This window comes from Lagopus leucura, unplaced genomic scaffold (assembly GCF_019238085.1).
Source record: "Lagopus leucura isolate 7727_CA_CO unplaced genomic scaffold, USGS_WTPT01 Super-Scaffold_100070, whole genome shotgun sequence".
In the NCBI taxonomy this organism is placed as follows: domain Eukaryota; kingdom Metazoa; phylum Chordata; class Aves; order Galliformes; family Phasianidae; genus Lagopus; species Lagopus leucura.
Genome location: NW_024962312.1, coordinates 148,661 through 176,401, shown reverse-complemented (window position 1 = coordinate 176,401; position 27,741 = coordinate 148,661). Strand labels below are relative to the sequence as shown.

The following is a 27,741-nucleotide window of genomic DNA, read 5'->3' as shown; positions in this document are numbered from 1 at the left end:
GTTTTGGCAAGTGAGCATTCAAATTTCCAGAAGCATGAAATAAACGCAGCACTTTAATTACATTAAAAACATCTCGATTAGTAACAAAGCCTCCTCTACCTACACTCAAAGTCCTTCCCTCACTCAGCAAGGTACCTTCATCACCCCCACTGTGTGCAATGAGCGAGGCACGTGAAAGGCAGAGAACATTTTCTTCTTGTGCCCCTTTTTCTTCTGTTATCCCCAGTGTGCTGTGCCTTGATAGAGGAAGGAGTTAAACATTCACAGCAATAGTGCCTGCCCATAACAATTAGATACAGAATTGCTTGATTAGACACAGTGGGAGACCTGGAACAGATTACACCTGACACAGGTTTCTGCTCACCCTCCTTTGAAAGGCTGTACAAGAAAAATAGATTTTCTCTTTTGGTTTGCTTTCCTGAACACCCAGGGGACTGCAGGACATCATCACTGAACACCAGAAATCTCTGAGACAGAAGATGCAAAACCCCAAAGACACTGCTTCCTTCTCAGCATGGAGTCGGGGCTAATCTTCAGCTAAGGAGCACCCGGGGCTCACTGCTGCTGAGTGAGCATTGTTTACACACAGTGATTTCAGCAGGAGGCGTCAAGACACACAGCTCTCCCTGCAGTTCACGCCATTCCCACCCAAGCATTTCTGCAGTGAGGTCAGTGTGTGGAACCAGCACAGCCCACAAGCCGTGCCTCTGATCACCTACATCACCCGACAGTATTCAGCAAACTCAGAAAATGCTGACCTGCCTTTTAACTTTAATCCAAACATCTAGATTTCCAGGGAAGTTGTCACATAGGAGCACAGAAAATGTCTCAGCTCAGTTATATGTCATCTGAATTCGGTCTGCAGATTAAATAATACTTAAACGGCTCAAAGTGCTCATGTATAGGCACACGGGTACCCAGCCTGATGTGCCCTGCGCAGGCTGGTCTGTGTCTGGTGTGCAGGGAGAATCACAGATCATTAATTAAGGCTGAAAAAGACTCCAAGATCCCCAAACCCAACTCCAACCCATCCCACCATGCCCACGGACTATATCCCTACACAGAACTATAGAATCATCAAGGTTTGAGGAGACCTCTACGATCCCAAAGTCCAACCCTAGAACACCCCCACCATGCCCAGCGACCATGTCCCCAAGTGCCACATCTCCATGGTTCTGCAGTACCTCCAGGGTCAGGGACTCCTCCACCTCCCTGGGCAGCTGTGCCACTGCATCACTGCTCTTTGGGAGAAGAAGTTGTTCCTAATATCCAACCTGAACCCTCCCTGATGCAACTTGAGGTCATCACCTTCCAACCTGAAGAACCCAGCACAGAAAGGGACAAGGGAACACATCTGGAAGGATAAGGAGAAGAAATACCTTTGGGGAGCTCTTATTGGATCACACGCATGAAAGCATGGGTGCAGTGAGGGTGGTGGATATGTGGTGGAACACACAGTTCAGGACCTGGTTTCAAATTGAGTAAATGAACAAGACCATTCAGAGTGGGTAAACAGAGCTGACCTGAAAAGAGGGATCTATGTCCAAAAGCTTGTCTGCTTTTTCCAATTACAACCGCAATCAGTGTAACAAAATATATCCCAATGAAATGGTGTAATAAAACATATTGATCCTGCTCATAAACCTCGGTCTGCTGAGAACAATCAGCCTTCAGAAGAACTTCTGTACGAAGAGCATCGGCAGCCTTCAGCGTAAGCAGACAGATGGAGAAGGCATGAAAAGCGCAGGAACTCGGGGATGATGTGGGGAAGGTCAGCAGTTTGTTACACAACATTACATACTACTCTGAAAGCATCTATACCAGAAAGCGCTGAGTTCGAAAAGCTAAAGAAAATGACATGATTTTCTACGTAAAATCATCAAAACTTGCCCCCGAACACTCAAAACTCCGGAAGCTTGACCAAAGGAAAACCATTTTTTCTGCTGAACCTATAAAAGCTTGTTTAATTGGCCAGTGCTTATCCTAAAGTGAAAGAGATGCTATGCCACAAGAGAAAACTGTAATCGCAGGAGTCCTCTTCAGATAAGCAGCTTTGGGTCCCACATGCAGTGGTATGCCATGGAGCAGAAAGACCTCCTCCTGTCTGAACATCACCGATATCAATCCAGTAGTAGAGTACTAGTACTATTTATTTGGCAGGAAAACACATTAACTGAAAAAACTGTGTGAGCCATTCATCATCCCATAGCGGTGTCCCCTAGCTCCCATTTTTGGTGGCTCCAGCATCCCTGGATCAGCAGGGAGGGAACGTGGAACCAGGCTTTTTTTTTGTTCCACAAAAGCACTGTGGAAGAAGCAGCCAGTCCACACCACTCACAGAGCCTCCCCCAGTTACCCAAAGAAGTCTGGTGCTCCGGGGGCCCTTCACTCCCCTCTGACAGCACAGCCCTGAGAGCAGCCATGGCCACACTCACACGGTCGCACACCGGAACGCCTGAACCCTGCACTGCCTGGCTCCCTAAGCCATGAGTGGGAGCTTTAACCTCTCGTTTTGCCCTCAGTAACATACAGAGTGCCCTTGGATATTTCAGTGCTATGATGCTGGCAGTGATTACCAGCACCGTCCAACCTGCCATGCCCATCTTTACACCGCATCCAGCACTCCTGCTGGGTGGCTGTACAAAGGGCCCTCCCTGCTTTGGTGGAGCACACCCCAAGCAATCTGCAGCTGGGGGAGAAGCACTGGGCTCACCACACAGCACATCTTTCCCTGCCACACTGTGGGACCACTGCTGGCAGCACTGCAGGATGTGCTCCTGCTCTCCATGCCTCACTGTCAGAGCCATATCCACACTCCCTGCTCACAGCCCTCACCTCAGCCTCGCAGCTGCTGCAGTGGGGATGGATGCCATAAGGCACTTGGTCAGGCATTATGTTGAGTTCCCCTGCTAGACCCATTCGTGCTCACTTCTGCTTTGCCCAATGATTAACACGCAGTTTACTCGTTCCTGCCTCCCTGAAGATGTCAGAGGTTACATACTTTCCTCGTATGCTGTGGGAAAGGTTTACAGGGGCAACATTCTGCCACCTGCAGCTCAGGCTGCTGTTCTGGAGATGGCAGCTGGGTGGGGGGAGCCAATACTGGGCTCAGTGCAAGGGAGACCAGAGCCAAGTGTGCAGCAAAGCAGCACCAACAGCAAGCAGGCCCCAAGCACCTGGGGAACAGGGTGAGGGAATATAGCATGCAGGTGTGTTACAGACCTGTGAGACTTTGTATAAGCATACGTATGCTTATGTACGTGTATTTATACATATGATTCACATTTTAAAATCTGCATTTAAATGAACACATTTCTTCTCTTCAGGCACTCTGAAAAGCAAAGCCATTTGTAAGACCTATGAAAGCATGCACATAAATAACCAAGCAGCCTTCCAATCCTCAGGATGCTGGCACCAGGGGCACCACACCATGCCCCATATCCTCCATGTGCAGCTCTGTCCCATACAGCAAGGAGGGATGACCTGGTGCACACACAGCATGGCACGATGGCCATGTCACCCAGGGCCACCCAAAAGACAGATTCTTGAACACAGACAGACAGTAATCCAGCCTGACAGAAGATGAAAAACTAGAAGTCAGCTTCCCATGGGACAGAAAATCCCATGACACGTTTATAACGTGCATTAAAAGAGCGGTGCTGACATTATTGGTACAGGTACAAAAAATGAACAGGCAAGTTTAGAATGCACTGCAGGTCTGGATCAATGCAAACCAGGACTGGAGCAATGCCCTACGGAGTGGAAAGGAACAATGGCACACTGGATGGAGCATTTGGTATGCTCTTCCAAACCACCAGTGAAATGCTGACCAACCCACCTACGAAACAGTGACCAAACCCCAACCAGCGCCCTCAGCAGCAACACATCCAGCTCTCCGGGATGCCACTGCTGCTCACTCTGCTGACCCAGCCCTGGGCAACCCCACTGCCCACACCTGAGGCCCTGGAGCAGGGCAGGTGCCTATCCAGCCCTGCACACCCACTCGCACTTACCGGAGGTGCTGGCGGTGCCGGTGACCGCAGGCCCAGCCTGCAGCTCAGTGCTGCACCACGGCCCCGCAGCACCGATCAGGACACGGAAGCTGCACTGGTGGAGGTCATAAATTTCCATCACTGAGGCAACGAGGTGAAAGGACAGCAATCTAGTGTTTCACCTGGGGAACATGTAACGTGAAATGCTGGTTGTTTTCTTCCCCTCTATAGAAGAGGCAATTTTGATTTCAAGCAGAGATAGGAGGCAGCGAGGTAAATTTCCACTGAGGAGAAGGAATTCAGCCAGCACCAGAGAGCTCACTGACACTGCAGGGCTGAACTCCCAGCCTGCTGTCACCCCGAGTGAGAAAACTCACCTGGAGCAAGGTGTGCTGGGCACAGAGGAACTGCAGCAGCACCCAAGCAGAGTGTTCCTTAATTCTGTGCTACAGCACAGAGTCAGTGGCAGCCTGCAGTTTCAAAGCAAAACAGAATATGGCTCACCTGCTTAAACAACACAAGTATTTTCCATAAAGAGCAAGACTGATGATGTTAGAGCACCCCTAAGTCTGTCAGCACGAGGCAGGCGGATCAGCCCACAGAAGAGCCACGTTGATTTCTGTTCTCCTTTGTGGGTGGATGGCAGCAGCCCACACCAGAGCTGGGCAAGAAGAGCATGGGATGCAGCTGCGTCTATGACGGAGGCATGCAGAACAACAAGGATCCAAAGCTGTGGAGCTGGACCACACGGTCTTGGAAGGTCTTCCAATTCTGTGTCTCTTACCACAGTCCAGGTCCTGCAGGGACACCATGAAGTGATTTGCTGGGGACAGTGCCAACAGCACATCATGCACCTCACTGTGATTCCTGTGCGGTCTCACCGATGCAGGGGTCTGTGTGGGCAGCTCGGCCAGCAGCCCCTGCTCAGATCCCACTGCCGCAGTGAGCACAGGTGCAGGGCATGGCTGCACCTCCACTCTGCTCAGCTCAGGGCAGCCAGGTCTGGGTTGCTGTTTGCTGGTTCCAGCACAAGCCAAAGCTTTGTTCAGCAGCTCAGCATGGAGCAGCTCCTCCTGCTCTGAGCTCAGGATGAAGCCAAACACTGCTTACTTTCCCTGCAGAATTCTTCACATGCATGGCACGGAGCAACTTATTTCAAAGTGGATTGACACATTTTGTCTAATACTGATCTCAGAACTGCAGAGATGAGCACTGGAAGCACGAGGAGGAAAGAAGAACAGTTGGGAGCCAAGGGGCATTTAGGGTCAGGGAACGGCTGCACAGCATCACAGGGTAACTACAACCCTCTCGAGCTACACTTAAAGGGCTCTGATTGCCCTGTGCCACTACAATGACACCGGGCCAGGTTTTGCTCAACACGGCATGCATGTGTCCCAGAAGCAGCAGGGATGAAGCAAACAGCAGTGAGTACTGCAGGAACAACGGAGCGTGGGAACCCGCAGCTTACACAACACAACCTATCTGATGTTTTGCAATAACACTGCCTACTCTTAGGCCTCAGCACTTGGAGGCAAGGTGTTCACGTTTTTCCTGGCCAGACCTCCCAGCCCAGTGCCACAGAGAGGGGCTCAGACCCCCACCTCCTAGCCCAACCCTGCAGAGAAGGGCTTGGAACAGAGTACTGAGCTCACCAAAACCTGTTTACAGGGTATTTTTAGCACATCAGAAAGAAAAGAAAAAAAAGGAAGGCGAGCTCCAGGTGAACTGTGTTCTATTTTTACAAAAAGCAGTAGATATTTTTACTCCTCACAGCCAGTATGCTTGAGCAATTTCAGCCAGCGTGCTGAACCAGGTCACCTGAGGTCTGCAGCAACGCCCAAATGGATGCAGAACTGCTGTCAGGAACGCCGGAGCTGTGCTGCAATGGCTGAGCTGTGCTGCAGCACCTGCCCTGCTCTCTTACCCTACACTCAGACCTATTTACGCCACTCACCGAGGAACGATACCAGCAGCAGCACTGCTTTCTGCACACAGTAACTCACCAGGCTCCAGCAGAGCCATACATGCTGTACTGATGTCTCTTAGACCGAGTAGTGCCAGCAAAGTAAATAAATCTCCATCCACTGTCACCCTGTGCTTTTTAATTGCCACATAGGCAACCAGATCCCCTGTCCCCAGCTGGGCACAGACCTGCAGTTCCACCACCCACTCCTCCACACCAAGCACTGGCTCTGATCGTCCCAACTACACCAAGAGGGACCTTCCAAAAACTTGTAATAGCAAAGCCCAGCACAGAAAGCACCATTTTTTGTAGTATTTTCTCTTGGAAGATATAGAAATTCAGCTGATTTTAAAAACTTGAAGCTTTTATTTAACAAATACCTAACTTACTGGCATGCAAAAACAAGCACAAACTACCATAAAACAAAACAGCAGTGCTATTACAAGTGGGAAGATCACATTATGCTGCCTGACACTCATAAAAGCTGTGCCAATCACAGAGAGTGAAAGGAGGCCAGCAGTGTTACCTTCAGATATTCATTATCCTTTGGTCGATGTCTGGACAGATCTATTACCTTCGAGCACACAGAAGAGAGCAGTACTTCAGAACTTATCATTCAGAGAGAAATACAAAAGCCCAAACTGTCAGCACATGTCCAATAATTTCACCCAGTAATAAAGAATGGCTCCAATTCCCAATTAAGCACTTGCAGCAAGATGTCATATGTTGAAGCATGAGAGCTTTCACAGCATCTTCTACAGCAGGAGTAGGTTTTTACTTCTCACTAACTCAATCTCACATTGGATTTTTTTTTTCAGCTTCTTTCGTTGGTGCTTTTTGGCATGGTGAAACCCTGGATTAGCTCAAAATTGAACCTATTTTCAAGTTAAGAATTCTGAAAGGCACTTAAAACAACTGTGATTAGGAATCAAGCCAGAGGGCAGAGCAGGTCTGAAGCAACTGTGCTAAGCACCATGCAGGCAGCAAAACATTAAATCAGATTTTATTTGTAGGCAATAACATGCGTATGACTTCAAGGAGATCTATGCTAGCACGAGGGACAAAGAGCAACCTGCATGTGCTCACAGCAGAAGGGTGCTGAGGAGGGCCAGCTCCTGACACCAGGCTGTTCCAACAGCACCGTGCCCTGCAGCACCTTCCAGCTGGAATTCCTCTGGGTTCTGCTGTGAAGCTCAAATATTCACAGTACGATGATATCAGTACGATTGCTACACAGCGGGACTCACAGTCACTGACAGGTAACCAACATGCAGCAGCACCGAGGTGGCTTCAGAGCTGCTTCTCTGCACTCATTTTCTCCTATCTTGGAGAAGAGAAAGCTCTATGGAGACCTCATTGTGGCCTTCCAGTACTTGAAAGAAACATATAAACAGGATGGAGAATGACTGTTTACAAAAGTGGACAGTGACAGGACAATGGGGAATGGTTTTAAACTGAGAAGGGGAGGCTTCGGTTGGATATCAGGAGGAAGTTTTTCAGCCAAAGGGTGGTGAGGCACTGGCACAGGTTGCCCAAGGAGGTTGTGGATGCCCCATCCCTGCAGGCATACAGGGCCAGGCTGGATGTGGCTCTGGGCAGCCTGGTCTGTGTGATCCACAGCAGGGGGGTCAAAACTAGATGAGCACTGTGCTCCTTTTCAACCCAGGCCATTCTGTGATTCTATGATTTTTCAATTCTGTCTCACAAAGGCTGTTCAGATCAAACGTCACACAGGCAAACACGAGGGCAGGCTGTGAGGAGAGCAGCACACTCCCATGCAACATGGAGTTAAGGACCTTCAAGAAGCCCACCAGCACCTGCAGGAAGCATTCCCTGCTGCATTCTTAAGGATGTTAGAGGAACACCTCCAAAAGCACAGCAGCTCTGGCAGAACACTCACACTAACTGCAATTACTGGAATGCAACACTGCACTGCTTTGTCTCGCTCATCACTGCACTGCTCTTCCCCATGTGCAACTGTAATGCAAAATGGAAACCATAGGATTCACCTGACGGCTGTTCCAACCTCAGAGTCTTTATGGTGAGCCAGATGGGTGAAGGCCCAGCAGACTTGCACTTGGCAGAACAGCAGCAATCAAGGAGAAAGGAATTACACGTAAAAAAACACACAGCTAATGGTGAGTTGCATATGTCTGCTTTAACATTTATTCCTCAGACCGCATGCAAGATCTCTTAGAAAAAAGAAATTCGTTATAGGCAGTAGCAGTGAGATGGGCCCACATGAAGAAGAGGCAGAAGCCACATCTGTACCCAGCTTACAGCATGCTTGTTTCACATCCTGAAAGCTTAAATTTAACTTTTGGTGGCACCTGCTTCTGTACTATGCAAATATTCTGAAAGTCATTTATTTAAAGCAAGTTTTATAAAAAATTGAGTATCTGGACCATAGGTATATGGACCATAAATGGGCAGCTTTATCACTGCTGCATTGTTTAATGAAGGGATGAGCATTCAATAAAAATGTAATTCCACTGATAAACTGTAATTGGAGGCTCATTTCTAAGGCAGATAACATTGGTGATGTGTTTAACTGTATGTGCCCACAAAGTGAAGCTGCAGCACGATGGCTGTGTCACGTGGAGTGCTGCACCAGGCAGTGCCTGCACAGGCTGTGCCGAGAAAGAAAGACAATAAAGGCCACTCCAAGCAGCAATAAAATACCCGTGAGGCTGTCAAAACCTCAGCTGCCCCTGAAAGGAGAGCTTTTTACCGCAGCGCTTCCATCTCAGAAAATACTTTATCAAGCACATTTCCAAGGGAGCTGTGAGAAGGCATTAGTCACTCTGAGGACCCAATGCTGCTTTATCAGCCTAGACATCTTATCGTGGCTCCAGCAATGCAGACATTAAAACCAAGGAGGGGAAAAGCTCTTGCAAGCAAACAGACAAAAAAGAAGATGTAAAGACCCAGAGATCCAAGCTTAAAAAAAAAAAAAAAAAAAATTTGATTTTCTCCTCTTCAGCTCGAACCAAAAATCAAATGCGACTGCAATGTTAATAATTCTGCCCTTCTATTATAAAGTACTAACACTGGGTTGTGACATTTGCTGCAATTCATGCACACGCATCCCACCGCGGCGATGCTAAGCACAGAGAGAACAATGCCATTGGCAATTAGTGCTCAACTAACAGTGTGGTAAATTCAGCTGTAGGTAATGCGATGTAACCTGATTCATCACAGTTTGTGCAAGGACAAGCGGGGATGTTATAAAGCAACGCACAGTACTCCCAAATCCTCAGAGCTACCCAAAAGCCATTTTGGAAAGATGAGTGAACTATGCTGGCACTAAACTTCATTCTACAATTTCAGAGCTCAGTGCATTCATTTACTACAAAAAGACTTTGTTTGAAGCTTTGTTCACAGCAAGCCTGATCAACTGAGACAGTAAAAGGGATGAAATAAGGCTGAGGTTCTAGAACTTCTCTGGGAGCTGGGTTCATGCTTCTTAAGAAGCCTCACCCATTCCTTTGGTGCCCTATGACTGCAGCCCCTGAGCACATAAAAAAAAATCTTTGATTTTACTCATTCCCACCTTCCTTTCTATTGAATCAACAGCACTGCAACACGATTCCACAATGCACCTCATTTTATTTTTAAGCTCTTCCAAAAGCTTTGAAGGCCTGAAAGTTGTGCTCCTCTGGAAGCTGCATACACCTTCTGCTCCTTGAATACGTCAGCCTTGTGGCAAAAGTAATGATCATGTGCATTTGGGACCTTCAAAGAACAGAGAAGACAACTTCTGAATATGAAGGTCAGCAAATAAGCAATCTTGCATGCCTCTCGACAAGCACAGCCTGAATCCACGCTGTTTAAACGTTAAACAGTTCTCTTGCCCTTCACTTGAGAGCTACATTACCCAGCTCTCACTCAGTCTCTGCATCAATACCTGAACACTAGAAATAACAAGTGAGAGTTTGTTGGGGTTTTTAAAAGCATACTGATGGGAAAAAAAAAAAGTAGTCCTGCACTTCATGTTGACCATGGCTTGCCCCAAATGCAGTGCATTTTATGTAATGAACCAGGCTTTAAGGTCCTGCTCACCCAATCTCAGCACAACGCACGCAAGTGTTTTTTTGTTCATTATGGGCTGCATCCACTGGAATGGTTCCAAATACTGTTCCTTAAGAAAGCATTCCATCTAAAAGATCTTAAAAAGGCAAGAATTTGGGGGAGGGGGGGATAAGGGGAAGAACACTGAAAAACCCACATTGCAAAGTACTGCGTTGGGGTGGAGCCCAATGGTTCACACCTCTCTGCTGTTTGTTTTTGTCTTTTTAAACAAACACCAAAACTTCTCTTCAAAAGCTAAACAACACCAGGGAAGCACTGTCTGATGCAACCTCCTTCATTTGCATCTCATTTGCAGAGCAGGAGCAGCCTACTTAAAGCATCCCTAGGTTGTGCAAAAAGTAATGCCTCCTATTTGTTTTCACAGAAACTACAATAGCTACAAGAGCGCCGCAACACTATTTGATAAAGCACAGTCTCAGCTGCAGCACACTGCTCTTCTGCACAGTCACCACCAATAGCTGCACATTTTCACCAGTGATGAACACTGTGTGCTCACACAGATCTGCATCCACAGAATAACATGAGGCATCACTTTTGGAGCAGCCTGACAGTGGGACAGGGCTGTGTGCACTGAGGGGGAAGAGCTTGACCTGGGTCACCCAGGCTGGACCTAGCTGCTCCTGTCACCTCACCATCAGCTGCTGCTTTTCAGAGAGCTGTCACAGCTCAAATGAAGCAGGCTTTGCTTTAAGCAGAAAGCAGGAATGCTGATTCTCAGAGAAAGATTCCATTTTCAAGCACAGTTTGTTTCCCTGCATGAATCACCCTATTACCCAACAAGAAACGAAATTAGATCCTTCAGCTCTCAGATGAAGTTAATAATTAACGTCACTGTGAGAGTTTCCAGTCTTCCCCGGTGAAGGAACTCCTTCCAACACATCCACGTTGCTGCTGCCAGCCAGCCCAGCAGCCCGGCCCTTGGCCTCTCCACTGCTGAGCCACTGTTGTGAACCCCGTTTCAGGCACCAGGCTGTATCCTGCAGCAGTACTGCCGTGTGTTCTTAAGGCACGTGTGGCTGCATGTGCTGCTCCCTGAGGGCTTTGAAGTGTGGGGATGAATTACTGCAGTGGAGGTCTCTGTGCCGATTAGAAGAAGAGAAACCAGCCCTTAAGCTGAGCTGATGTGCACCTCCATCAGCTCAGAGGGATGCACTCCCACCATAACTGCATAGTGCTCTGGTATCCTGGTTTTGCTTTGCTGCTTCCAAGGTGGTCTCAGCACTGTGGCTCAGAGGTGCACAGGCCAAAGTCACTGCCCGTGAGATGCAGCCCTTTCCCAGCAACCAGCTGCGGGGGGCAGGGAGCAAAGCTGGCCCCTCACAGCTCTCCTTCATCATCTCCCCTGCCAACCAGTGCTCCTCCCAAGGCTTTAGCCACCAGCTTTTTTCTCAGGCCATTATAAAAATGCACTTCTTGGCACCACAGCCTACAGGGATAGAAACACAGGGTGTCTCCCAAGAGCACTCACCGCAGCAGGCCGGGACCACAGGAAGGGTCTGACGCCAGCTCTGAACTGCGTGCTGCTTCAGCTCCCCTGCTGCTAGACCTGTATCTTGCAAACAGGTGGAGCTGCATGCTTGGTCATAACTAAAAAATCACCTCTCTGAACACCATAACATGGATCCACAACCTGTAAGAATGCAAAGATATGCAGTTTGCAGTCAGATGGTATGCCACTCTACTCAGAATTTCTCATTCCCCCCAAAAACGTATTCTGAAGATGTACAACATCCACACTGTATGGGCTTTAAAAAGATGAAGTGCTGGGTGCTGCCCTTTGGGCACAACAGCCTCACACATCGCTATAGGCTTGGGGTAGAACAGCTGGAAAGCCAACAGGAGGACCTGGGGGTGTTGGTCGATGCTCAGCTGAACGTGAGCCAGCAGTGTGGCCAGGTGGCCGAGAAGGCCATTGGAATCCTGGTTGTGTCAGCAGCAGTGCAGCTCGCAGGAGCAGGAGGTGACCATCCCCTGCACTTGGCTCAAGTTGGGGCTGCACTTCAGTGCTGTGTGCCGTGTAGGGCCCTTGCTGCAAGAAAGACACTGAGGCCTTTTAAAGACCACCTGGTGCCACTCCCTGCAGTGCTTAGAGAAACCCACAGCTCCACCAGGTGCCCAGAGCCCCTTCAGCCTGACCTTGGATATTGGGAAGGATGAAGCACCACCACCTCTCTAGGCATCCTGTGCCAGGAACAACCCCAGGAACAGCTGGAGATGTGGATAAAATTCAGATAATGCACGGGACCTGCTTTGCTAAAATTGCATTAACACAAACATAATCAGTGCACATGGCCAGCAGGGACAGGGAGGTGATTGTCCCCCTCTGCTCTGCTCCTGTGAGGCCCCATCTGCAGTGCTGTGTTCAGGTCTGGAGCCCCCAGCACAAGAAAGACAGGGAGCTGATGGAGAGGGTCCAGAGGAGCCACAGAGATGATCAGGGGACTGGAGCACCTCCCCTACGAGGACAGGCTGAGGGAGCTGGGCTTGTTCAGCATGGAGAAAAGAAGGCTGTGGGGTGACCTCATGGCAGCCTTTCAGTACCCAAAGGGAGCCTACAAACAGGAGGGGAATCAACTCTTAGAAAGGGGAGATAACGGCAGGACAAGGGGAAATGGTTTGAAGTTGAGGGAGGGAAGATTGAGGCTGGATGTCAGGGGAAGTTCTTTGCTATGAGAGTGGTGAGGTGCTGGAACAGCTGCCCAGAGAGGCTGTGATGCCCCGTCCATCCCTGGAGGTGTTCAAGGCCAGGTTGGATGGGGCCCTGGGCAGCCTGGGCTGCTGTGAAATGTGGAGGTTGGTGGCCCTGCGCGTGGCAGGGGGTTGGAGCTCCGTGATCCTTGAGGTCCCTTCCAACCAGGACCATTCTGTGATTCTGTGTGTGATTCAGTGCAAGAGAATAAGTTGAAGTAATTCAGTAGAGAGGTTATTTCCCATGTGAATTCAAACCGCATTTCAGGACAAAGAAAAGTAGTTATCACCTTATTACATAAAGGATGTAAGATCAGTGCTCAAAAATGATGGTAATTCTACAGACAGCAAAGGAATTGGCCTTTGTAACACACACATTATTTCTGCCTGGCAGCAGCATACTTGTGAAACAGTGAACTGGTTTACTTGGGGAACAGTGTTTGCTTGTTTGTTTTTAATATTCATCTATCCAACTGCAGAGCTGCGTCAGCATTCATTAGTCTATATGCTGCGTGGAGTAGATGAGCTGCATCCAGATCCGTGTCTCACCTCCTGCATGCAAACCGGTGAGCCGTGTCCTCGCTCCCACGGCACCCAGAACCACTGGTGGCCATATCTGCACCACAGAAAGGCTGTTAATAGCTTTTAATGGGATACACTCAGCTTACTGACATAAATAACAGGATTGTTACAGGACAGAGCTCAGAGATTAGCTCAGCCACTTGTTCCTAAAACGGTACTTGATGCTGACTAGACTGAGAAACACTCATTAAAATATTCAACACTCATTATCCAAAACAAAGGACGGACTTTGTGTTCTGCCAGGCATTCTGGATGCAGAACGTAGCTCAATGCATGGAACAAAGGGCACATTCAGAATCCATGTATTGCAGGAGATGTGTAATAAGGTCAGTCATTCATCATATCAGAGCAGGACCTTGTCCCGGAGAAGCACAGATGCATGTTCTTGAAAGAGTCAGAAAAAGACAGGAGCAGAGGGCATGGCAATTCAAGATTTCTTCACCAAGTTACAAAGCAAGAGAACAGCTTTCACCCTATTTTTTATGGTCTCCCTGGTACTGAAGGGCCCAGAAGAACTGGGCACAGCACTCCAAATGTTGTCACCAGGGCTGAGCAGAAGGGAAGGATCCATTCTCTGGACCCGCTAGCAATAACATTTCAAAGGACTTTTAAGAGTGAGAACAAGAGATATGGAGCACTTTACCTTGCATGGGCCACTCATGAACGACTCGGTTAGATGAATTTGTTAACACAGTATAGAAGGATAAATGAAAACACTTGTAAAGTGAAAGGAACTTCAGCACAGTATACTTTCCCCAGGAGATCACACTGACTTTGAATCCCGTAAGGTAGCCTACACAGATATCAACAAATTACAAGCAAAAAGAAAGCTTCCATATTAATAACAAACAAAAACACTGACTCAGATGCAGTGGATTCTGAGTGACTAGGCTGAAATATGTTGGGTTAAGCAAACTGCACTTACCATCAAAGGGTTCCTGCCTTCACCACCATGCATTCCCAACACCTCCCAGCATCTGATCTCCCTCTCCTGCAGCCACAAAGGCCGATCATCAGGCATGTCTGACAGAAAACGTGCCCAACAGAAGAGATTAACTGTACGCCAGCTCAATCCATGGAGCTGATTGGGTTTGCTGCCTCGTAGTCACTACACCTATGGATGGGAAGGGGTCAGGTCAGACTGATCAGCTGCAACCTGAAAAGACATGACAGCTGGTCAAGCTGATGAACTTAAGCAGGGAATGGCATAGCTACAGGCTGGAGAAAACAGCACCAGAGAGGAAAGGCACGAGTCCCTCCCAGGAAGCAAAAAAACAAAACGGGATGAGAAAGTGACTAACACAGTAAATGGGCCCAACAGGCAGGCTGCCAAAGATGCAAGGTAGTAAATAAGAGTGAGATATTAGCATTAATCACTAAGCTTGTAACCTTTTGCAACAACCTTGTCTTCTTCCATTTTAATTATCTCTAAGAAAAAAGCATGGCAGCTTTGTAGCCCAGTAATTTTCCAGTTAGCTCACACTCCACTCAAGCAGCAGCATGGCCAAAACAACCAACACTAAAATTGCCAATCAGATGAAATAAAGCAAGGACTCTCACGAGCAGTTTTTCCTGAAAACACTGCTCAAATGAAAAGGGTCTGACTTTTGCACGTTGTTACTCTTCTCAGCACCAGTTATTTCTGATTCTGATGCCCCTGAAGTCCCTTCATGGCTGTTAACTTCCCTAGGAACTGTAGGGGTTTGGAGAGATGTTGAAGTGCCACCACCTCCAAGTAGAGGTGCAACATGCATCGTCCTTTTGTCTTCTGACACAGCTGCCATTTGAGCTCAGAAAACTAAAGGGAAGGGGACAAACTTTTCCATTCCTTGCTGCTGCTGGAAGGTCCTTCACCCACGCCTTCTCCATATAGCAGACCACAAAGAATCACAGAGTGCAACCATCAAATACGCAAAGCTGAACCGGGATCGTCAAGTCCAGCTCCTGTGCCCACAGAGCACCACCAAACCCAGTGTCCAACAGCAGTGTCCCGGCTTCTCCTGGAGCTCCAGCAGCTCGGGGCTATGTCCACTGTGCTGGGGATGTGACTCCATGCCCACCACCCTCTGGGGCAGTGCCATTTCCTAACCTCCACTTGACCACCCCTGCTGCAGCTCCATGCCATTCCACGCATATTCCTTCACAGTGTTGGTCAACCCAACTGTTCTACTTCCACTGGCACGCAAAACCTACTAGAGTATTTGCTGCTCTTTTCCAAGTATTTCAGCATCCATCAGCTGTAAAGTACCATCGCCCAAAAGCGAAGTCAGAAAATTGAAAAAAAAACAAGAAAATAAAATACACACCTTGCCCTGTTTTGATGCAGCTTTCAGCTATTTAAAGCATTTATGTAATACAAGGCCCACACAAAAAATCTCTCAAGGCAAAATACTTCTCTCAAGTGACCACCTGCTGCAGCTCATCCCCTGTATCCACTTAACAATATACACGTCCTTCCATTTAACTCTAAGCCTCAATTTTTCTAACGGAGTAATCTCTACAGGCGATAAAGCATTCACTAGGCTCCATAGGACCGCAGGCTGAGGCGACACTAATGGCCAGTCCAGCAGTGGTGAGGAGCTTACACCTCTTCCAAAAAAGAACAACGACTGCTGCCTTTGTCTAAAATATAAAGAGAACAGAACGCAACCAGAGATTGGGCACCAAACCCAAAGGTTAATAACTCCTTTTCAGGCATCAAACTTGAACAGTAAAGGCCAGATAAGCATCAAGCATTTCTTCATAACCTGGCATTTAATAACTACAGGTTCCTTGTTTATCTTAAATATGTAATTGTCGTTAATTATTTTGTTTTACAGAAACTTTTGTTTCCCTCAATTAAAAGAATCAGAATCTTTCTTTTAAATTGTTATTTCTTTGTTAAGAATCTTGGCAAATTCTTACTGCCTTTGTTTCTCAGTGCAACCAAGCAATAAAGTTCTTGATACCCACGATCCAGCAGAAGTCTGACAAACACTTGCCTCCTACAGGGCCACAGGAATCACAAAGCAGCTCACTGCAAGCCTCCAGCCCAGTTCTACAGTCTGTGAGAGGGCTCTGGCCCCTCCAGCCCTCACCTACCCAGGCATGTGGAAATTCCTCTTCAGGTGGAACCTTCCTGGTTTGCTGGTCGTTTCTCCTTTCTTCTCCCAGAGGGGACAGCACTGCCCACATGGATGGCTGCTGTGGGGCAGAAGGTGCCCCTCTGCCTTCTCCTCCGGCCTATGGGGCAACCTATCCCCATACCACGTGCTCCTTCCAGCAGCCACCCTGACATCCATGGCACTGACTGCCTGGACAGCAAGGATGAGACGGAGGCACAGAGCTTCAGACACATGTGCCAGCCACAAGCTTGGTGAGAGGGAGCACAAGGGCCTCGTTAAGCTGAGAGTTCATTAGTTACCAGGTGTAAAGCACTGCTGTTGTTTGCTTCCACTGTTCCACATCACTTCGCAGCACCTCCTGCTTCCCACAGGGTCAGCCATTTCTGCAGCTTGCATGCCAGGAGGAAAGGAGGGGCAGCTGTCAGAAGGCAGGGACAAGATCAGGACATCCAGCAGGAAAAAATACAGACAGCACTTCTACTTGGAAAAAAAATAAAAGGGGGAGGGGAAGACTGTTGTTAGGCAAGCACATGACTTATGCGAATGTCAAAGGAGGAAAATTCAGGAAATGCAGACAAGATCTGTAGATGGCTTTTCTCACATAAGGGCCCTGGATTTCCAGAGACATCACGGAAGAAACACAAGAGCAGCTCTCAGTGACCGCACGCTGCCCTCGCCGGTGACACGCTGCAGTCTCCAAGTGCTGGGGAGCACTCAAGTTCCCCCAGTGAGGCTCTTAGGCACGCTGCACCCAGGGACAGGGCCCAGCACCCAGCACACCTTCCCATGGCCATCCCAGTCCTCCTCTCAGTCCCCAGCAGGCACAGGGGAGCTCAGCAGGCAGAGGGCACCTGGAAAGCAAAACGAGCCCAGGACAAGCGCAGGGAATTGACTGCCTGACCCAGGTGGGAGCCTCAGGTCAGACCCTGGCACAACAGAGTCAGCAACAGCCACAAGCCCATTGCTAGGATCACCTCCAGCCACAGCAGTGCCTTGGCTGCCCGATACCATTGGGACAGCACTGGGATTCCATCACGATGCTGAGCGCTGCACGCCGAAACCAGCCGGTACTAAAATGCAAGTTTCCACAGCAACGCCAACAAGGACACACGGTGCCTTTGTCACACATTCCTGTGCTGTCACATCCTATCAGCAGATGCATTTCAGCTCACATTGCTGCACAGGGCTGAGGACCCTCATTTCATTTCCCAAATGCTGCAGTTGCGACGTTTGAAGCACACATCCTAAGCCACCAAAAATCAGAGGTGACTGTGATGTTTAGTGACACCCATCAAAGATTACATCCCTCAGACTCCCCTTCGTGGGTATTCTTCTGCACCGCATAATGGCTGGGCCTCTTGTGCAAGCCTTGGAAATCCCAAACAAAGCCTGTGTCACTCATAGGGCAGGGACGAGCCAGAGCAAGCAGCATTTGGTTCATGAGCTGCTCACCATAGCTGGGAGGTGGAAATGCACTCACACCACTTACATGTGCTGAGTTACATCCAACTGTCTCCAAGTGCAGGAAATGCAGCCCGACAGTGTGGCTACAGCACTCAGAACAGAGCTGGCTAGGCTCAAAATAACATCACAGCACATGGCAGGAACACAGCAGAACAACAGTGCGTTTACGCTGTCAGTAGGACAAGAGAAGAAGGCAGATTTCTGCTAGATCCACTCACACAGGTGTATAAGCATTTTCTTTTTAATTACTGTCATTTAAATCAATCAGAATTCAATGATGTGAAATCACGACTGAGGTCCTTAAAAAGATGCACCAGTTCCAACCCAGGTTCTGGACACATTCTAAGAGGAAGAGGTACATTTCTGCCATATGTGGTCAAAAGATAACTGAAGTGTTCCACAAAATTTAAAAAAGTATTAAGCCATTTTAACTTTCTTAATTCTACGGATTATGTGGACACCTGTTAGAAGTCAGTTCTGAAGAACTCATGGCTCTGACAGCTTCCACGAGAGCTCTCCCACAATCTTGCCTTAAGAGAAGACACCCAATGGGTGACAAATGGCCTCCCTGCTAATTAACACCTGCTTAGTTAAGGCTTATTCACAGCTCTTTGTCTTTTAAGTCCCAAAGGAAACCAGCAAGACAAACCCAGTCCTTCACAGCAGCACTTCACACCCACCTGCATCTCCCAGGCTGCCCCTGAATACAAGGCTCCTCAGCCACAGGCTAGGTCCTGGCACTACCCACCCCATGCTGATTGCAGATCAGGCCTTTATCCCAGCCTTACTGGTGCTCAGCTGGGCCCCTTCCTCCTGCCCAGCTCCAGAGGAGCAATGTGCCCCAGCATCGCCACAGGCCCATATGAGCCATATGGACAAGGAACCAAACAGGTCCATCCAAAACCTGTGCAGATCTTCTGAGCAGATGGTCACCGGATCAAGGAGATGCCACATTACATTTGTATTTTCAGCTATTACTAATGGAGAAGAACACACAAATCCATAATCAATCGGTTAGCCAACACAAAGCTATCTCAGGGGAGCCCTCCAGAACACAAATTCTAGGAAGGAGAAAAACAACGCTCTGAGAAGCTGCTGCACTACCTCAGCAGCTCTGGAGACTTCAGTGATTATGCAGGTGATTACGACTGGAGGTCTCCGCTGCTCAAAGCACGGTCAGTGCTGACCTCAGAGCTGCTGCTCTGTGTCCATCCGGGCCGTGGCAGGCTCCAGCCATGCCCCAGCACTGAGCGGTACTGCGCACTGAGGAACGGATGCACAAAGATGTACGTGGCAGGTAGAACACTGAGCATTTTTTTGACAAGTTGAAAAGAAAAAAAAAGCTGCACAAAGTGCACATGTAATTGCTACTCATCAAGCCTTCAGTGAAGCTACAGTGACACAGCAGAGGAAGACTTCTAGTCAAACCACAGGTCCCCGGTCAGCACCAGAAAAGAGAGAAGCACCGAGGCATTCTCAACCTGCTAATGCCCTGATAACGACTGGGCTTGGCTCATACCAAGTCTCTTACCAACCATGACTGTTAGAAGACGATTAGCTTGAGAACTGCCAGCAAAAGGCCACAAGGAGACCTAGCCAGGGAACAGACAACGTGTTGATGGAGGAGATGGTAAGGTTCACAGGCGGGGAGGTGTTACTGGTGGAGAACTGAGGAAATGAGACACATCAGACTACCTCATAAGCCTGCTCTCAGTGATGGCTGGTGAATCACCACTAGGGATATCACCAGGACACAGATGTGTCACCATTCAGACCAACCCGCCCTGCAGGGCGAAATGGAACGGCACAGCTCCCTGCCACCTGCACCAGAAACAACGCGCCTCCTCAGGCCAGAGCCCTGCCAGCCAGCCTTACTCACCCACTGCTTCCACAGAAGCCTGCAGCATGGTGTCTGCTATTTTCCCCACACTTGAAGAACGTAACTCTGCTCTAAGGACAGTGGAAATGAGGAATTAAACATTAAATGGTGCGCCTTGACCAGGCGGAACCGGAACAAAACCAATAGATGGCAACGATGAGAAGTAATGCCTTCTACCTCCACAAACCCTACTGCTGATATTTGGGTTTAAAATATATTTGCAGTCATTAAAAACAGTGCAGGTTCCTACTCAGAAATGCAGTGTATTGTGAGCAAGGCAGTAAGCTGTTGCTTGCTGCTTCAAAAGCAGCAATTCTGCTGCTTTGATTGAAAGCTGAGCCACCATCAGCAGGAAGCAGAGATGCAGGTTTGTCTGCACGCTGTGCCTCCCGCCAACCACTGCCATCAACACGAACACCACAACGGGAGCCTGTCCATTTACCACCACTCCTCCACCACTCCTCTGACTCCACATCTCCAACAGCTACAACTCTCCAGCATAGCCAGGAGATGGGCAGCTGTCTGCAAACAGCAATGCATATTGATTCACAAAGGGCCTGAAATGAAAAGATGAAAGCAGGCACTCCCTTCCAGCAGTGGAAATCCACTAGGCTGGTATCTCTGATAAACTGCATGCATCTGGCGGCTACTGAACTGATCCAGATGCAAGGAGAGCAATCAATTTCAAGGTCTTGTTTGAATGCCATGCAGCAACAGATTTCAAGTCCCCAGCAGGCAGCAGTTCAAGCCTGTGCCCTGGACGAGCACAGCACAAAATCAGCTCCTCACAAAGCCACCACTTTTCCAACCCTTTTCCTCCTGGTCACAGCCATCCTGTTCCTTCCCTGCAGGCACACCTCATGCTCCTCTAACAACAGAAGGAACTCTCCCTCCTTTGCCTAGGCGAATTTGATGATCAAGGGGAGAGAGATGCAGAACAGACCCTCTTACAGGAGAAGCCAGTTCAGCTTCATTTCAGCCCATTTTCTGTCTCCACCACGGATGGTCACCTTGCCTCCACTGAGGCTTTTCCCCAGCAGGAAACTGTCATTTCCATCATCTTTAGACTGCACTATTTTTCAGTAGTATAAGGCCTGGGAAGCACTGAAAAGAATGCTGAACTCAGCAGTGACATTTGGTGATGTACTAGACACAGTGTCAGACTAAATCTGAGATGACAATCTTCTTGACCCCACCAGGCCCCACATCCAAACCCTTGGCAGAAGTAGAACACATTGCTAGAAGTACTACAGCTGGGCAACAACAGCAGATCCCCGCGTGGCACTGCTGGACACAATTCAGCGTGCTTCATAGGCAACCACATGGCAGCACCTGGAACCCACCTGACTGCCTCCTTCCAAAGTCCCACTGCAATGCTGCCTGAGTCCAAGAGCTCATCCGGAACAGCATACAACCACTGCAGCTTTACTGCCAGCCAGGAGTTGGCTACTACACAGCTGATTTCAACTCTAAACATCTGTAAGATACAACAAAGTCCATATACAAGCGTAAGAACTGGAATAATGAAGAAGATACCCCTTAGTTCATAAAAAGTATACAGAAGTATATACCAGCCAAAGATAGACCTTGGCCAGCAAAGGGCTTCCTATACTAAGAGAACACACAAAGAATAAGATAGAGACAACACTAAAATGCTGCTACCTCCTAGCTTCTGTGCACTGAGAGCTCAAGAACCTGTCAGAGACAGGAACTCTGTACCTCTGGACTCAAAACCAAGGCAGCGAGGCAGTCTGTTTGCAGCGGGGAATTGGGCTTCACTCAGCTGTGCTGGTTTGACTGCTGCGGTTTGATTTGCAACCACAGAATTGAGGTCTGATGACTGCAAGACTTCAGCTGCCACTGTGTGACAGTCAAACCATCTCATAGGCTGGGCGTGAGGAGGTGTGAAGACAAATCTACAGTTCAGCCAATACTGTTTTGTTTTTTTTTTCCTCAAGAAGAAATATTAATCTTTTAAGTTTATTCAAATGGACAGAAAAAATAGTATTGAGTGAAGTGCCTCTGACTGAGCAAACGAAAAGAATGGATTTTTCACACAGACACAGCGAAATTAGGGAATAAATGTAGTGCTGAGAATGTGCAGAAGTGTTCCTACTCCGATTTCCTAACGAGGAAAAAGTGAAATATCTTTATTTCAAAAGCTGATGTGTTAAAGTCAGTGATTTCCATCCACAGCATCAGGCAGGACACGGGGCCGATGCTCTCTCATCCTTCCCCGGCAGGGCTGAGTAAATAGATAGGGGAGACCTGCAAACAAAGCTCAGCAACAAAGCCTTTGGCTCTCCTCCCCACAGCACTAATTCCTTGCTGCCTGTTTATCTCCCGCATCATTTCATTACTGGGAAATAAAATGCTGCCTCTTCCTCTGAAAAACTTCACCGCAGCAGCAGAATGGAGCTCAGCGCCGCGATGGCTGCACAGTGCACGTGGGCACCACGTCCCAGGGCAACGTGCCCAGGCCCTCACATTGTCCTGTGAGGAAGGGGACAGCAGCAGAGCAATCAGGAACCACCGCAGGCCTCCTCCTGCTGGAGCTGCCCCTGTCCCCCCCACCCTCCCCACGCAGTATGATAACCTACACAAGGGCATTCAAAAAAAAAAAAGAAAAAGAGTAAGACTGGGAACAATTTTCAACTAAAAACAAACACAAAGGCACAAATTACGTTAGCGTGCTTCCAGCCTCAAGCCAGGATTATTCAAAACTGAAAACCATCACAGGGGATGACAGAACGCTTCTGCATCACTCGGTAGGATTCTGTTACTCTGCAGCAGACAAACTATATTAGAAATAGAAAATCTATCCCAATTGGCACAGCACCAAGAAAATAACACCAGTCCATGAAGTCAGACAGGAAAATAAGGCACCGTAGCATAACATAGCGCTGCTCATTCATGGAGTCATTCCTGCCTGCATTCTCAGAACTGCAGAGATTTCTTTTGATTAAGCAAGGTCCCTAATTCCTGGAAATCAGGATTCTGACAATTACCTACATCCTGCCAGAGCATGGGAATTGGGGTTGAAAGCACAGAGGGAGGAAAAAGGCACCACGCTTGTTTCCCAATCTAAACATCATTCAGTAAGTCAGATTTTACAATAGATTTTTGTTTTTTAGACTATTTTAAGTGCAGTTGCGTTCCAGGCTTGTAAAATTTAACCACATCTCTTATCCTACAGTGCATTAGCAGGAGATTGCTGCTGTTCTGAGCAGAACATCCTTTCATGAGGTTTTCTTCCTTCTTCTTGGGAGGGGAGAGGCGAAGACAGGGCAGCAGGAGATGGAGCACTGCTGTTATTCATACGAACCTCATGCTGTCATGCCATCACGACAGCAGGACAAGCACTGGGAGCACTGCAGCTCTGAACCCAGCAGAAGGTGAACCACTCGCTGATTTTCACGATGAAATGGCAGCAGCTCACATGCCGAGCTGTGCTGTGCACCAGCAGTAAAACCACATTCCTGAAAGCATTCGACCTGCCGGCCGCATTCTTACCAAGCTTATCTGAAAATAACTGAGTGTTTACAGGGTTGCACTTCAATTCTCTCAAAGAGGGACAGCGTGGCCGAGGAGCATTTCTTCCAGCGCTATGGAATAACCACCTTCGATGTAATAAAAGCGAGCATTTTAAGAGGAAGTAGCCACAAAAGCAAAAGATGAAGGCCTTTATGAACAGGGCTGGCATTTGCTGTGCTCACTGACACCGGGTGAGCCTGCAGAACCGAACAGATCAAACCACTGCTGCATTGATACTGTGTCTGACTTTCATCGAGCCAAGCAGCCAGCAGTGATCCAACCCCACTGCTACCCAAAGGACAGAGACTGCAGCTCGGAGAAAAGCTCCAGTTTGTGTGGCACAGAGTTTAATTAACCGAAAGGTTAAGCCCCATATAATCCTCCAGGATAATGAAAAGGGCCCGGTTCAGGCTGACAAAGCTGCAACCAGAGTTCACCCTGCTAGTTAGCTACCAAGGGGTGCATCCACTCATCACAGCAGCAGCGCACAGCTGCCCCACACAGCCCCAAGGCAGATGCTCATTTCAGCTTCACCCATCCTACAAATGGATGAGAACAGTGGCACCAAGCCCCAGCATGGCCTCTGGGATCACACAGCACCTGTGGAGATGGCCTGTCATAGAAGTGTAGACCCACAGAATGGCCCGGGTGGAAAAGGACCATAACAACCACCTAGTTTCAATCCCCCCCCTGCTACGTGCAGGGTCACCAGCCATCAGACCGGGCTGCCCAGAGCCACATCCAGCCTGGGTGAGCCTGCCTGGTACACGAAGCTGCATCTGGCCTTCAGAGGATAATTACAGCACCCCATCGGACCTCTCATCACCGGAAGACAGTGTTCCAACCCAGAGCCACAACGCCGTGCTCTTTCATCCCATGCCACCCTAGGATACCACTTCCCTCGTCAGCTCATATGGTACAGCCACCATCACCGGCTCTGTGTCCAAAACAAAGACGACAACAGGCCGTGCCCGCCATCCCGGTGCAGCGGGACCTCCTGCCGCCCAGCACAGCGGCACAGCCTCGCAGCGCCGGGCCGGCTGACATTCAGCACCGCACAGTGCCCTCCAACGGCCGGCCCGCAGCACCAGCCTCGAGGCCACGGAGAGCCCGCACCCCCCCGGGGCTGGGAGAAGCGCAGCCGATGCGTCTCGCTGCCGAGCCGCCGCTGGTGCGCAGGCAGGGCCGTCCGCTGGAGGAATGCTTCCTTATCTGTACTTCCTAATCGTCATTTCAAGCTCTACGTGCTGGCGATCAAATGCTCTTGGAGTCTGTAAGAACAGTTCAGGAGGGTTTTGCTTTTCCTTCTAAAAAGTGAACGCAAGGAGTGAGAAAGGCAAAAATACTGAGGATTGCTGATACCAGCCAACGCCACTGCTGTGCCCTCCTTACTCTGATGAAAAAGAACCGATGAGCTCAGAGCAGAAGCAACACAACGCTGCTATTCAACAACAGAGCAGCTCCTCTGGATGGGGACCATCGGGGCACAGCACTGATGGCACTGCAGTGCAATGCCAGCACACGCTGCCTCTGATCCCATTCAGCCATGGTGGATAGATTCCTCCCCACACACAATGCCTTGCCACGCTCATTTCAAGTAATGTATGCTTAGGAAATGTATGGCTCGACCACCAGGCAAACCTGCAGGAATGCAGTGCTGAGCTCCACCAAAACTCTGCCTTGTCAGGGAATCAAGCAGAGAAAACACAGCCTTTTTTTCCTCTCTAATCAATCCAGTTAATGGGTAACCCGTGCCATAACATGCTCCTTCCAAAGCCTTCACGGCCCATCCCACACATGGGTGTCAACAACAACAAGGGTGGCAAACACCCCTGGGGACACCATCCCACAGCAACAAAGCCACTGAGAACACGTGAGTGTATCTCTCTCACACACACACCCCACTGCCACAGCATCACCACGGCAGGTCTGTTCAAGTCACAGAAGCTGAATGGAACTTGCAAGCAGAAGAGCACTGGAACTCTGGAGAGCAGTCAGTAGGAATGTCTTCGCTTCTACCACAAGATAGATAAGGACACAGGGAGGAGACAAGATGCTGTTTTCTTTCACACATTCAAAAGTTACAATGAAAAAATACTTTCCTCAAGGTTCTTTTTTGAGGATGCATTATTTATTCAACTGCATTTTCAACTGAATTTCTTCTCCAAAGAGCAGTGATGCAGTGGCACCCAGCTGCCCAGGGCAGGGTGGAGTCCCCATCCCTGGAGCTGTGCAGGAGCTGTGGGGACATGGTCAGTGGGCACAGTGAGATGAGCAGGGTTTGAAGGCCTTCTCCAGCCTTAACGATCCCACAAGCTGAATGGTCCTGATGCATTCAGCAGCTCAGGACCTCCCTACGCAGTGCTAGAAGCTGGGGCAATTTCTGATGCCTCTGCACACCAACTCGACCAATGCTTCAGTACATGCTTGCCTTCAAATCTGCTAAGTCCTGCTGACATGTACATTATTTATGTGGAAATTAAGCCTTTGCTTAATTATTTGTAAGAGGTATTAACATTTTATGGGAAGCGTATCAAGCCAGTCTATCCCTCATTTGAGCATCTGCTTTTCCAAACAGAATACTGGGACAGGCAGCCTGGTATTTATAAACAAAGTAGTTCTAGCATTTGTAAATGAACTACATAAAGTACAAAGTATAAAAGGGAACAACAAATTATATTTCAGACTGAGGTATGGATAAATAAAAATAAATAACTCTGCACATGGCTTGGCCCCCCAGGACAAGCAAAGACATCTTGCTTTTCAGAACAGATGAGGCCAACCCATCTGGGCTAACGGACAGCCCTTGGCCTCTGCAGCCAACACTAGGTGAAGCCCAGAACACACATGTGGCTCGGCTGCTCTGCACGTACCTGCAGGAGCTTGCAGCCAACCTCAGGAGGTTCTCCTCTTCTGGGGCTCTGCGTTCCAGCAATGGCTCTGCTGGGCTGCACAGCACCGCCTCCGCTCCCTGTGCGTTCCCTCATCCTTTTTCCTCTTTCACCTATTACCATCTGTGGTCTCTTCTCGTGTTTTTAGAGTACCACTGCCCTACTCTGCCCACCGACAGCAGCACAGAGAACCAACTCTTGGTGCACGGGCACAGAGAGATGGGGCGACCCGCAGCCATCACTGTAGTGGGACATCACAGCAGTGCCGAGGAGGGAGGAGGGGAGCAGAGGTGTCGGTGACAGAGGCACAGTAGCAGCCAAGCAGCACATTCTCAGACACCCATTTGGTGGTTTTGCTCCCAGGTTTCCACGTTCCCAACTAGCCGACAGCGTCCCGCACCCACCCCCAGCGATGCGCTCCGGGATCCCGCGTCGGAGACCCCGCGTTCTCCTCTCTCCGCCTTCACTCCACACACAGCATCACACACGGAGCCCAAGACCTCTCCAAACGCCCACCCCAGCCGGGGAGCTTCACTTCCACCGGCACCCACCGCGCCGCCAACCCCACGGCCATCCGCGCTGGGCGCAGCTCCAACAGGACGGCGCGCAGCCGGGCAGCGCCCGCAGCCGGCAGGTTTGTGCGGAGCCCCAGCCCCGCGGCAGCGGCCGCCAGCCCCGCGCTCAGCCCAGCCGGGCCGCCGTGCCGCTCCCATCGCCGCTCGGTTCCGCCGCGGATCGCCCGTTCTCTCCCGGCTCGGGGACACCGAAGCGAAACCGCGCACTGACCGCGATGTTCAGCGCTCGCGCCGGACACACGGCACGCTTTGTTCGTGCGCCTTCAGCCCGGCAGCGGCGGAGTCGGGCCGTGGAGCTGCCCCCGACCCCCGAGCGGCCGCGGACCCCCTCGGCTTCGCAGCGCAGCGCCACTCGGGGTGCGGATTGGACACCGCGGGAGCGCGCAGGGGCGCGACCCGCCAGGTGCTGCACGGCATCGGATACGGGTACGGGTACGGATACGGGTACGACCCCGCGGGGCGAGCAGCGTCCCCGGCACCGCTCCGAGGCACTGCGGCAGCGCTACAGCCGCTCCCGGCGCCCTCCGCATCGACCCTCGACCTTCGCCCGCGGCTCGCGCCGGGTGGGGGTGAGATCCCCACACCCTCCCCCACGGATGGGGCGATGGACCAGACCCGACCCGACCCACCTCCTCCTCCGCCAGCCCGTACACCGGCTCCACCGCTGCGGTCGCCATGGAGCCGCCGGGCGGGCGTCCCGCGGGACCCGCTCCGCGAGGGGGTTCGGCGGGGGATCGCCGCCCCGGTCCAGGAGCGCCGTCGTCGTTGTCCTCCTCGTCCTCCTCCTCCTCCTCCTGCTGCTGCAGCTGCTGCTGCTGCGGCGGCTGAGGGCGGCGGTGCGGCCGAGCGCCGGGAAAAGGGGCCGGGGGCGGCGCCGGGACCGCCCGCGCCGCCGCGAGGCCGGGGCCGGGCTGGGGCTCACCGCAGCCGCGCCGACGCCGCCCGCCCCGCGCCGGGGAGCCCCGGCCGCGGCCCAC

The 27,741-nt window shown here is 50.1% G+C and overlaps 1 protein-coding gene across 2 annotated transcripts in view; it reads right to left on the bottom strand.

Annotated features, from left to right (window-relative positions):
- Positions 1–27,466, bottom strand: part of NEDD4L (NEDD4 like E3 ubiquitin protein ligase) — a 135,098-nt gene extending 107,632 nt beyond the window's left edge. For both annotated transcript variants that reach the window (XM_042886988.1, XM_042886989.1), the window contains exon 1: positions 27,394–27,466. In XM_042886988.1, coding sequence (XP_042742922.1) covers positions 27,394–27,441 — 48 coding nt within the window. In that variant the 5' untranslated portion in view covers positions 27,442–27,466. The remainder of the gene's footprint in view (positions 1–27,393) is intronic.
- Between the last annotated feature and the right edge of the window lie 275 nt (positions 27,467–27,741).